This window comes from Kryptolebias marmoratus, linkage group LG17, assembly GCF_001649575.2.
Source record: "Kryptolebias marmoratus isolate JLee-2015 linkage group LG17, ASM164957v2, whole genome shotgun sequence".
NCBI classification, from domain to species: Eukaryota; Metazoa; Chordata; class Actinopteri; order Cyprinodontiformes; family Rivulidae; genus Kryptolebias; species Kryptolebias marmoratus.
Window position 1 is genome coordinate 23314306 of NC_051446.1, and position 13456 is coordinate 23327761.

The following is a 13456-nucleotide window of genomic DNA, read 5'->3' on the forward strand; positions in this document are numbered from 1 at the left end:
CCTGAGGGCTACGAGGTGGACGAGATCCACCCCGAGGGCTACGAGGTGGACGAGATCCACCCCAAGTTCCTGAGACAACATGGCGTGGACATCGGGTGCCTCCGGATTGGTGGTTCCCTCAGTTAGTGCACTGATTAAACTTGTTTTTCCTTCATGGTAACAGCTAAAAACACAACTTTACATTTAGAATATCTTCTCATTTCTGTCTTTTCGCGTGACATCAGGACTGTTTTTTGTTTTTTCCTGCTGTTTCTGAGGCGTTTTCTCAAACAGCGTGGAACATTTCAGCTCGTTTAAAGTCCAGTACTGAGAAGAACTGCGTGGCTGTCGCGATGCCAGGCTTTCCCCCTGCTGCGCCAGGACGAGGTAAACAAAAGCCCACTGTGTTTTGGAGTCAGGGAAACGACACGTTCGGCGAACAAAATGTCCTGCGGCTGCATCGCATACAGAGCGCGCAGCCCGTTTAATTAAGCTCGGCTCTAATAAAAGCGCTCGCAGGAAGGAGGGATGATTACTTGCGTCACAGATTTCCGTGACACTTAGATAAAATATCAGGCAGAGTTATGACTGAAAGAAAAAAAAACTGGATCAGGATGATTCATGTCGGAGCAGAGAGACATCATTCTAACACAGACCATTTATTTGTTGACTTCTGAGCAAAGAGCTGAAGATTTTAGGAAGTTTTAACTCTTAAAACTTGTATTTACATTTTTACATTATTTTAAATCCTCAGTAAAAATCTTCTAAAGTTCAGAATTTTCAAACAGTCTTAAAAGAAGTGTCATTGAAACCTTTATTTCCTGGCTTTTGAGGCACAAACGAACAAAAAAATGAAAACCAGCTGAGAGCAAACAAATAAATAAAAAAGGAAATTAACCCTCTCAGGCTCAAATTAAGTTTTAGTAAGAGGAAAAATCAGATATTTGGGGAAATTATCATCTGAGTAAAATAAGGCTTATAAAATATGAATGTGGAGTAATTAGTTATCTGCAGTTCGCTGTTGCAAATCTGCAACGTCTCCCTTGAGAGGGTTAAAAGAAAATACATCTGACATCTCATTTAATTCAGTTTCATATTTAAAGGCCCACCGATGTGTTGAGAATGACTCTCAGCTACTACCACATCGATCAGTTCTTCGTGGCGGCCATCTTAAATTGGGTCGACTCCAAAAGTTGCGCATCAAACGGTCACTTTCTTAAAGTTTCATTAAGCTCCGCCCACTAGCTCGTGAGATATTTTGTCTGTAAGCTTGAATTACGTGTCGGGGATGACTCTCAGCTACTACCACCCCGAAATCTAGCTCAGCATCTGTTCTCCCTGTTTTTCGTGCTTTGCTGTGGCGGCCATCTTGAATGGGGTCGACTCCAGTCGTTAATCGGTTGTAGATGTGCACCCAGTGATCATTTTCTGGGAGTTTCATTGAAATTCCTGCACTGGTTCGGGGGATATTTTGCTAACGCTACAGACAAATGAGATGGGCAGAAACATTGGAGTTTTGATGTCACATAAATGAGCTTTTGTGGCTAAAAATAAAACAGAAAATTATTATTATTATATTATTATTATATCAACTATAGTCCCATTTTTATCCATATTGGATCAATTTTATTTCCGAACTGCAAAGGTAAACACATCGCAGCTCAGCAGAGATAACTGATGATGTAAATTACAGGTTCTGGTGAATGTTTATCTCAGCTGGGCTCACCATGACAGCAGCGATGTCCTCTGGGTTGTCTCCGTCCAGGTCGAACTTGAAGGTCACCATCTTGTCGTTGTGCGTCTGCAGCTGACACTCGACCACCCGGTCCACTTTGTCGGAGAGCTACGGAGACAAAAATAAAACCGGAGGGAGGGCGTCACCGATAACGGCGTAAACACGAGGCTCGTCTCAGCAGAAACCCGCAGAGAGTCCCGCTCTGTCAGCCCTGATGGCGTCACACAGCCAGGGTGGAGCGGGACCACAAAGCCATAAAATAAATGCCTCTGCTAATTAATTACTCTGATCCAGGCTCATTTATTTGTTAATATGTGTGATCTGATTTATTGTACCCCTGTGATGCGAAGCCTGGAGCGCGCCCTCCTCCTGAACAGCTTGGCGGCGTTCCGCTTGGCGGCCGACTTCTCGCTCTTCTCCGACAGGCCCTCGTAGCCGTCGCTCAGACCCGAAGTCACGTCGGAGGCGTAGCTGCAAAACGCAGGACGAAAACACAGATTTTAGCATTTTAAACATCGGCTCGCCCGTTTGGGACTAAAGTGAAACGTTCAGCGCGTATCGCCCGCCTCGCCACCTCCTCGCCACCTCCTCGCCACCTCCACGCCACAGTTCAGAGTCCATAAGAACCTGGAGGTCATCATTTAGGATTTCAGGGAACTGGAGGAGCGTTCAGGGTGTTTTATAAACAGTAATTCAATCTCCTGGGTCTTTTTAAGATCACTGCGGTTACAGAAGCCGTCCACCTCCCCAACGAAAGGCTGCAAACATTTACAGCCGACTGCTTGGCAGCGTCCACACACACACACACACACACACAACAGACTTCAGTTCAAAGAAAAGCCTGTTCTCACCTGGAAAGTACACGGAAAATAAACAGGAAATGCATTTTCTGCGAAAACGCAGCGTTGATGCTGAGATAGAGAACTGAGCTGGAAATTTAAGAAGCAGCAGAATGGCAGCTAAAAGCTAAAGTTAGCGAAACAGATGAAATTAATATGATAATAAAAGCATCTTTGAAGGAATGCATATCACCCGCTGCCTTAAAGACAACATTATGTTCATCTGGAAGCCATTTTCAAGGTCGATTAGCTGTCACGGCCATCTTGAATTAGTCTGACTCCACAAATTTCAGAGTTTCATAAAAAAAAAACCTTCCAGTTGTTTATTAGATATTTCCCTGACAGACAACCGAACTCACAGACAGGAAATTACAATGATGGCCGCCTTTCATGGCGATGGAGAATAAAAATTCAAGTCCCACTTCGTAAACACGCTCAACACACACACACACACACACACACACACGGGTATAATTTTCTCGTCCACCACTGAGAGCAAAGCGTCTCTCGCTAACGTCCCACCAACACTGAGAGCAGGATCTGCGCGACATCCGAGCTGCGAGGGTCCTTTCTGCCTCGCTGCAACCAAAACACAGCCGGGTTTGCTGGGTGCCCCGAGCTTTTTGTTTCAGCTGCACAGAGCCACAAAACAAGGAGAGGAGCGGGAAAAAGAGCAGCTTTTTTTACCTGTCCACAGGTGAGCTGAAGCCGCTCGCAGGTCCTGAATGTCCGGGCTCTGTGTTGCTCAGAACGGCGATACTCTGTGGCCATAAACGAGAGGCACGGTTAGGTAAACCTCAAATTATCCTGGGACTAAAACAGCTCCACTCGGGTCAAATCTTTACACTTTAAACACGAGTTTTACTCATTTACTCATTGATCTAATTATCTCATATCCTGACTTTTAAATAACAACATGAGCACCCTGTCATGTAACAACAGGCTACGTATATTTACAACACGGCTGCAGACCACAGATATTTTCCAAACTTCAACTAGAAATTACTTATTCTGTAATCTAACTCGAGTGAAACTTCAATGAAAAGTAATTTATTTCTTTGCAGATGAATAAATCAGTTTTAAAGCATCAATTAATAAACTAATTAAAGGTCTAACGTTCTTTCTTATGAGGAGGAACAGAGTTGAAGCTGTTTTGGTCAAAACTTTATGTGAGACCAGATTAAAATAGCTGTCAGTGCTTGGAGTATGTTTTAACAATGACCCTCAGCTACTACCACACCAAATCTGTAAAACTGACTGAGTTTGGCTGAGGTTGCTGAACCGTGGCAGCCATCTTGAACTGGTTTGACCCTAAAAGTTAGATGTAAATAATGATTACTTCCTGGGAGTTTTAATGAAATCCATCCAGTGCTTCATGAGATATTTTGCTAACAGACAAACAGATTTGACACCAACAGATAATTTTAGAGAGCCGTAAGACCAAATTTTAGCTCAATATCTCTAAAACTTTTTGTGTTTTTCACGGTCACTTGGCTGTGGCAGACATCTTGAATCATGTTGGCTCCAAAGGTTAATGAGTTTTAAATGTACATCCGATGATTAAATTTAGAAAGTTTCATTGAAATCCATCCTCTGGTTCATGAGATATTTTGCTAACAGACAGACACACTCCCCTCCACCCCCTCATTGATAACCGGCTCACCGAAGGGAAGCGCAGGGCTGGAATGGGGTGACCGTTTACGGCGTTCAGAGGCGTCGCGGGGGAGTTAAAGCTGCCGGCCTCCAGCGGGTCCTGAAGTCCAGAGGAACTCTGGTCGCCGTCCGTCTCACAGTCAGCTGTTTCAACAAAAGGCACACAAACTATCAACCAGCTGTGACCTGGGGGAAAATAAAAAATAAAAAAAACTCAGCAACGTTTAAACTCGATCTGTACGCACATCCCTGAACGGAGACATCGATCTGGAGTGTCACCGAAACATCCTGGCTGTTAAAAAAAAACCCTGAGAAATATTCTGTAACTACAGCACAATCCTCGCGCAGACCATGAGACAGGACCTACAGGGCCTGAATAATTCAGTTATCCACAGTATCACATTTCCATGTCTCTCTGATGGACACTGAGACATCAGTCTTCTGCTCGGTGGGACAACTTCTACAGTAAATCCATAAACTTTATAAGAAACTTCCGTTTTATGCACGCTGACTTTGTTAAACACAATTAAATGCTTCTTTTTACTGTGAGCAAATCAGGCTGCTTCAGTATTTATATAAAACTTAGAGGTGAAAATATTATTTATAATTATCCAAGTGCAAAGTACAAGATTCTAAAATAAAAAAAGAGCAAACTCTACTTTAACATCAAAATCAAGGACTTTTATTCCAAATTGGATTTTTTTAAACCCTGCTGTCTGAAAGCAAAACAAATCTGAAATGAAACATTTTCTCTTGGACCCTCTGAAGGTGGTCTGGACCCCATTTCTCTGCAGGACCTCCTCCTGACGTGACCCAAAACAAGCAGCAAACTTACAGTTTTACCCGAATACATCGGGGTTAAAAACAACAAAAAGTCCACCCAGCTGCCTGCTGATTAAAGGTAATTAAACTGGAAACTTTGGGAAATATTTGGACTTGTTTTGTTTTGTTCAACCTAAAGTTTTAACGAACTATTCATCAATAAAAATGTTTGTCTTGTTGGTTTTTATTAATTAATAATTACCAGCGAGTTTCTCTTCAGTTTGAATTTTGTTCTGATTGTTTTAAAGCTGATTGAACCCGCTGTTGTTAATCACAGGAAAGTCTTGGCGAACTGAATATAGCGCCGATGTTACATCACGTAAAACAGCCGTCAGCACGCTGTTTTACCACGGTGGAGGTTTCCAGGTTCAAGTCTTTGCTCTGACGATGATATAACCGATCTCGTCCATCCATCCATCCATCCATCCATTTTCTTTACCCGCTTCTCCATTTTGGGTCACAGGGAGCTGGTTCCTGTCCCCAGCAGTCGCTGTGCGAGAGGCGGGGGACACCCTGGACAGGTCGCGTGTCCATCACAGGGACACATTGAGACAAACGAGACAAACAACCATTCACGCTCTCACACCTAGGGATGATTTTAGAGTCATCAGTGAACCTAACATGCATGTTTTTGGTCTGGAGGAACCCGGAGTAAACCCACGTGAGCGCAGGGAGAACAAGTAACCCCAACCAGAAAAGCCCCAGGAAGAGATCCTGCAACCTTCTTGCTGTGAGGTAACAGCTCTAACCACTATGCCACTGTTCCACCACTCTACCATCTCGTGTATGCAGCTAAACTCATCTGAACCGTGTTAAGGTCAAAACAAGACTATCCTGCTGAAGTCCTGTTTGTTGCCACGTTGAACAGCTCAATGTGCGACAACCAGACATGGGGGCGCTGGTTTATAAATAAAAAAAGGACACCAAAGCACTTCACACTGATGGTGGTAAGCTACATTGTACGAGGACACAACAGCGGAGACTGACGGAGCGGGGGCTCGAACCGGCAACCCTCCGGTTACAGGACAAACCCTTACCTCCTGAGCCACTGCCTCATTGGACTTTAAACAAATGAAGTACGAGTAAAACTAGTTTTTTAAACATATTTATACATTTTTTCTTAAGCTGTGTTTGGATATGTTTTTTTCTCTGGTAGCATTGCAGCACCCTGAGCACCCTTATTTCCCACAGCCTTGGTGTGACATGGCTGTGAGTGTAACTGGGGTATGTGTTTACCACCAGTCCAACCCCCCCAAGACTGATGTGAAGTGTTTTTATGTTAACTCTGGTTCAGTCTTCAGTGACTCTCGTGGATCCGGTGAAATCTGAACATTTCATTTCCGAACTGAAAGTGTGTCTCAGCCCGAGCACATTCCTCGGCCTAAGGTGCAACGTTAGGAAGCTCACAGTTAGCAGACGACAGGCTGTTGTAGCGGACGTGGAAGTGCTGGTCCGCCTCGGGCTCCTCTGGCTCTGCGGGGTAGCTGGAGCTGACGCCGGAGTCCGCAGAACTGGTGACGAGGGACGACACGGAAGCCAGAGGTGGCAGGGCCGGGGTGGGCGACTCGGCTGCGGCGGCATCGTTGACTCTGGGCGACGGTGGCTGAGACTCCGGCTCTTCTTCCAGCTTCCTCTTCAGCTTCTCCCTCTGCCTCTTGATGGCCGTCACTCGGTCCCGTATGGCCTTGGCCACGATTTTAAAGTCTGCCTCGTACACGAAGCCGAGCACGACCTGCAAAAAACAGCACGGCAGAGAGGTCGGTGTCCGTTAACTAGGCGTCTGGGTGGAGAACGTTTCTGCAGGCCTGCTGAGCTGATCAGACAAGCAGTAACAACACACACGGGCTGCATCTTTCAGTCATTTCAGAACCTCGAGCTGCCTCCTGTGAGAACCGGCCTCTCAACACTTAGTCAGATTACATCCGATTGGCCGGACTAGATGTCCCCTGCTGATTCCAAATTTGATCTTGATGAAATCTCCCACAAAGACGCAAACAGCCGCGGTTTCATTAAAAGTGACCTCTACGAGGAATGGTCTTATTAAAGACGTTTCCTGAGATGCCCTCTCACATTTCCAGCCGGCGATGATTAAATGTTGAGCCGCGACCTTGACACATACGCTGCAACGTGCTCTCCTCGCACATTTCACGATAAATCACAAACAGAAGCATGATTATGTGGAGATGTTCTACAAGTCTGAGCAAGAAATAAAGATCTAATGTTCACCCGAAAGCTTTAACTTCAGATCTGAGTCTTTTAAGTCGTGAATATCTCCTCCCAAGCAGTTTAGCCCCTCCCAACTTTATTTAGACGCCACGTTAAACCTGCAAAAAATGCTAAAATCCAAGAGAGTAACCCTGATTTTAACTTCTGTCCATCAGAGCTGTAAGCTGAAAAGAGGCAATATTTGAAAATGCTGAGTTATTTTTTCATATTTAGGTTTACTGTTAGCTGAAAACATCACCCAAGATGTCATTTATTTAACGTACCATCAAGACGAAGAGCAGAACAAACCATCGTTCTCCTGTTTATAGTTTCTTCCTTCGCTCCGCGTTCTTCAACCAGTCATATATCGAAATGTTCGGCTCGTATTTTATTTCACTTTATTTACAAATAAATTACACTGACATCTCTTTAGTTCCCTCAAAAACGTCGCTTCTTTAAAAATCCTTTAGCATATTTGCTCTATTTTGTCCTCTTATTTTAGCTTTTAGCTACTGTCTAGCTACGGTTTGGCTAGCTTTAGCTCCGTTCTGCTCGTTTTGACTTTAACAGTTTATTTTTAGCTTTTTTAACAAATTTCTGCAGAGTCATTCAGTCCTCAGGATCCGCACAGAAAATGCTAATTTCTGTTATTTGTGTTTTTAACCAAAATGCTCACTGGGACGAAGCCTGAAACAGAAACTAATTATATTCAGGGAAACATGCTGATTTATTTTTTTTAACAAAAGGGCCTTTTCTTCAGAGCATTTTCGCCGACGGACCACCCACGGCTCACTTCCGGTCCTTTTACCCCAGGGGGCGGGAGAACTCAGACAATTTACCCTTTAAGGACGACGCCACAAAAGAACTAGAGTTTAACTATTTGTTCTAATAAGGCAGAGAGTTAGACTTCTTTCTGCAGAAACAAACAGAAGCCCCGAACAAAGGAAGTGTCAACTCATATAGATCCTAAGCTCCGCCCATTCCAGAGGGAGCAGCACCGCCTCACGTGGCGCCAGCCTACGTGTAGCCGGAGATGGCTTTAACCCAGGGGTGTCAGACTCCAGGCCTCGAGGGCCGCTGTCCTGGAAGTTTGAGGTTTTTCTGCTCCAACACACCTGATTCAGACGGTTTAATCACCTCCTCACCAAACGGGCATTTTTTGTGATTGTTACAGGCTAAAATGCCTGATTTCGTGGGGAATTTTCCCAAAAGTTGTGATGAAAAGTTGCGATTTTGTTTTTACTAAAATCAACAAACAACCATAACTTTTAATATCTAAACTAAAAATACTTTCTAGTTTTGTAAGATAATTCCCAACAAACATTGACATTCTCAAAAGGTGCTTTATTTGAGAACTTTGATTGCTTCTAAACTGACATTCATGAGCATTTCTGGATTGTCCCTGGTCTGCAGCTCTCCTCACATGTTTTGCAGACACAAAGTGTTTGTCGATGCGTTTATGTTCCATGATTACACTGCAGGACGTGCAAAACAGCTTCCCCCCCACTCTCCTGCAGCTGGGGAGGAAACTGGTTTGCTGAAATCTTTGGGGGCAAATGTGAAGCATTAGCGCACATTTTGGCTTCGGTCGCTGCTCCTGCACGCTCCCGGCATTATGATGTTAACAGGAAGTGACGTCACGTGTCTTCTTCCTGAGTTATTTGGGGTTATTTTGTGTTCCCCACTACACAAACCCACAAAGAAGAGACTAGACCGTAGAAACGGTGGCAAATCACTTTAGAAACAATAAATATTGGGTTAAAGTTGCGGGAAAGTTGAGATTTCGCGGGGTTTGCTTGATTTTGCATTTAGTTGCGATCGCAACATCGCGAAATCCTGGAGGGTCTGACAAATCCTCAGGTTCTCCAGAAGTCATCCATTTAAACCAGGTGTTTTAAAGCAAGAACACGTCTAAAACATGCAGGAGAGCGCCCCCCGAGGAACGGGAGTTTGACACCTGTGCTTTAACCGATTCAAGCAAACGTTTCAACAGGTGTAGTCTAATTTAATATGTAACCATGTGGCAACACACTGTTCACGATATAGCGAGGGTTTTCCCGCTATTTCTCTTTAGTACTCACCTTTACTTTAGGCCATGTCTAACAGGATCTAGTTCTATAGAGATAAAACCATCAGGAGTCAAAGTAAACCCATAAGAAGCGTCACCGTGCATGGTGAGGACTCAAGCTGCGTCTCCAGGATCTGTTCCGATATGGAATCAATAACTCAATTTCCTCCTGAACGCCTGCCTGCAGACTGGGTCGAGCCCGGCCGTTCACCCGTTCACCCGTTCAGCCGTTCACCTACCATCTCCTGAGCCACCTCCTCGGGCACGTCTTTGTAGAGCTCGAAGAGGAACTCGATGGCGTTGTTGTCCTTGTACTTCCCGTGGAGCTTCTTGATGTCGTCCATGCGCAGCCACAGCTTCAGGTCTGGCTTCACCATGTCGTCCTCCTCCGCCAGCTCCACGTGCACGCCGTTGTTCTCCTGGATGAACGGGTGATCCAGAAGGTCCTGAATGGTGTACCTGCAGCGAAAGCCAACACATACTTCGTATTCATCTTATTTTCTGAACTAATTATAAAGACAACTTCAGCTTTGAGAAATAAATTTGGATTTTTTGGCATTTTTTTCCCCCAACCTTTCGTCTTTGTTCATACGGATGCAGCCCTCGATGATCTCTTTGAGTTCTGGGACTTTCACTTTGTAGAAACTGTCAGGTTTAATGCCCTTTAAAGACACAAAAACGAAGAAAAACAACAACTTTCATTCCATCTGTTCGTAAAATACTGACATCTGCCTGAATACTACCACAGGAATGAAGGTAAAACAGAGTTAGAGTCGCTGGAAAAACAAAGATAAGTCAGGGAAAAGCCGAGATGTACAGCCGGAAGATACGGAAGCGTCCGGGAAATGTTTGGTCAAACACCCAAACATCATTTGTTTTCAGCAGAAGGCTGAAGGCCGCGTTTTTCTACCACATCTAAACACTGACACAGAATCTGCTGCTTTTTTTAATCACCACCAAGATATTCCTGACTTCCTGTTTAAAGGAGACAAAAAACAGAGACAAGAAAATGTCTCTTTTGTTTTGGTGAGCGAGTTTAAAATGTGTTTTTGTCTTTAAAGGACTGATTGTTACATAATGTCAACCTGCTGAGTCAGCATTGTTTACCAAACTGAACCGTACTTTGAGATATTTTAGACATTCATAAATTAAACCTTTTATTTCCATGTTAAACAGTTTTATAGGACTTTTAGTTTTTATAACTTTTATACTTCTCAAAATATTTAACTTTCTTCAGAATAAAAGAAAAACACAAAAATCTCTTCAATTCCTTCAAAAACATTGTTCTCTTTGAAATCTGCTTCCTATGCTACTTTTAGCTTTTAGCTACTGTTCTGCTACTATTAGCCTTTAGCTACCGTTCTGTCACTTTTAGCTTTTGGCTGCTGTTCTGCCACTTTTAGCTTTTAGCTGCTATTTTGCCACTTTTAGCTTTTAAATGCCGCTCTGCCACTTTTAGCTTTTAGCTACCATTCTGCCACTTTAAGCTTTTAGCTGCTGCTCTGCCACTTTTAGCTGCTGCTTTTAGCTTTTAGCTGCTGCTCTGCTACTTTTAGCTTTTAGCTACGGTTCTGCCACTTTTAGCTACCATTCTGCCACTTTAAGCTTTTAGCTACTATTCTGCCACTTTTAGCTTTTAGCTGCTGCTCTGCCACTTTTAGCTACAATTTTTTCTAATTTTAGCGTATGTTTTGCCGATTTCAGTTTAGCATCTGCCTTATGACTTTTAGCAGCAGCGTTGCTAACGTTAGGACCTGCTAGGCTAATTTAGGCTGCTGTTTAGCATCTGTGTCGATACGTTTAGCTTCAGCGTGTTGCTACTTACAGCTTTAACCACAGTTTTAGTTATCGTAGCTACAGCTGAATGATCATTTCTTTTGCTAAATAAGCGTCTTTACATCGTGGAGACACGAACCGTGAAGACCTCAAGAAGAAAAGCTTCGTTTTAATTTAATCACGGTTTCTTTTTTTAAGCTGCTCGCTTCGGCGTCTTAATAACGACCTTTGAAATGAATCAATTCTTAATTGACCCAAATCTAATTAGTGACTCTGCTGCTTTCCTGTGGAGCGGAGTTCAGATAAGATCCAGAGAAAAACGCTGCTGTCATACCGACAGAAAGATGTGACATTTCTTCTTATTATAATAATATTAGTGTCCTTCTTCAACTAGTTTAATTCATATTTTACACTTTCAAAAGCCCCCCGGTGTGCAGAAGCGCCTCCGTGCTGAAAAGATTTGTTGTCAAAGGACAGGAAGCTCCAAAGTCGACCGCTTTTAAACAAAACAAAAAAACGAATGTGAACGTCAAACCGGGCCTTATCGTTCAGCATCAGCGTCGGACCTTTAGTGTAAACAGGAGACACATCCCTGCAGCTGCGTTCCAACATCTGGAGCAAAGCCTCCTCAGAAGAAGCAGTAAATTATTGACCCAGAATAAGATTTTTAGCTGCAGCGAGGGAGTGAAACGTCCAAAAAAGGCTGATAAAAAGGCCTCTGTTAAAGTCTGATTTCACAGAGCGACTCCTTTCGCGCTCCACCTCTCCTCCAGATTTGATTTCGCCTGGTCGGGATGTTTTCGGTAACATTTCCAACACATCACGCACACACACACCTGCGCCTCGGCTCCTTCGGCTCGAGGACCTGACGCCTTTTTTTCGAGCAGAACCTGAACGAGAATCTTGTCGAGCTTTTATTTCGGCAAATCCCTTCAAACAGGAGTCGGCAACTTCATTACACGGTGGTTAATGTTGTCATCCATCCATATTTCATATAAGCACAGAGACTCGGACCTTCTGATGTGCCGGCTCGTGTTTGTGATGAAGCCAGAGCCACTTTAACTTGTTGGCATTGTCGCCATCTCGCTCTCCAGCCTCCATCAGACTCTGTTTACTTTGCGTTTGTGACACAGGAAAGAAACAGCCCTCTCTGTGAAGCAAAGAGTGAGACGCTTTTTCCAAAACCTATAATTCTGCCGTCATCTGCAGCCTCGTTGCTTCACTGAGTACACAGGAAACAGCAGCCGAAAGCCTCCTACCTGCGTGTTTTTCTTTAAAAGTCTAATTCGTCCTGAATGAAGCTTCTCTTTCAGGCTCGGGGCAGAGAAATTATTATAATTTGTTGTATGTTTGTTGCGTGACTAAACGGGTTTTCTCCGAAGCTTTCAGAGGGGAAAACTGACAAACGCCGAGGTCGAGAGGTCGGTGACGGCGCGGGGACGGATTTATAAACGATGCGTAGAGCCAGTTCGGCGGGAGGTTTCAGCTGAAAATGAACGAGTGAATCACGTGTCTCTAAACTCCGTGCAGAGCTAAAAACTAAACAGCTACTTGGTGTGACGGCTGAGCGCTGAGGAAGCTAAACATTAGCTAAAAAACTCAGCTAAATACTGGTGAAAGCTAAAAGTATCAAAAGGCTGGCTAAAACCTATAGGAGGATTGGTACCTAAAAGTATCAAAAGGCTAGCTAACGGCTAAAGGCTAAAAGCTAAAAGCAGCAAAAGGCTGGCTAAAAGTTAAAGCAGCAGATTGGTACCTAAAAGCTAAAAGTATCCAAAGGCTAGCTAAAAGTACAAACAGTCTGGCTAAAAGCTTAAAGTACCAGAACCATGATAAACAAAAGAAAAAGTAGCAAAAGGCTGTCTAAAAGCTAAAAGTATGAAAAGGCTAGCTAAAAGGTAAAGCAGCAGATTGGTACCTAAAAGCTAAAAGTATCCAAAGGCTAGCTAAAAGTGGCAAAAGGACAGCCAAAACCTAGAAGAAGAAGATTGGTACTTAAAACTATCAAAAGGCTAGCTAACGGCTAAAGGCTAAAAGCTAAAAGTATCAAAAGGCTGTCTAAAAGTCAAAAGTAGCAAAAAGCAAGCTAAAAGATAAAGCAGCAGATTTGTTCCTAAAAGCTAAAATAATTCAAAGACTAGCTAAAAGCTAAAAGCTTAAAGCTGCATGAAAAACAATACCAGGAAGTAAACTGAAGCAGATTCCAAAGAGAACAATGTTTCTGAAAGAACTGAGGAGATCTTAATGCCTTTTTTGTTGGGGAAATATTTGTAAATAAAGTTAAATAATTCAAAAACTAAAAGTCCTGGCGTCACACGAGTCCTCTACGATCCCGGCACACAAAGACACATCATTTACTCGTCAATTTTAAGCTCTGAT

At 43.5% G+C, this 13456-nt stretch overlaps 1 protein-coding gene across 1 annotated transcript in view; it reads right to left on the reverse strand.

Moving 5' to 3' along the window:
- wnk4a (WNK lysine deficient protein kinase 4a) overlaps positions 1 to 13456 on the reverse strand; it is a 54043-nt gene that overhangs the window by 19165 nt on the left and 21422 nt on the right. Inside the window, 7 exon segments of the mRNA XM_017438318.3 lie at positions 1706 to 1822; positions 2050 to 2185; positions 3241 to 3314; positions 4217 to 4350; positions 6436 to 6760; positions 9541 to 9760; positions 9875 to 9963. Of these exon segments, the coding sequence (XP_017293807.1) occupies positions 1706 to 1822; positions 2050 to 2185; positions 3241 to 3314; positions 4217 to 4350; positions 6436 to 6760; positions 9541 to 9760; positions 9875 to 9963 (1095 nt within the window).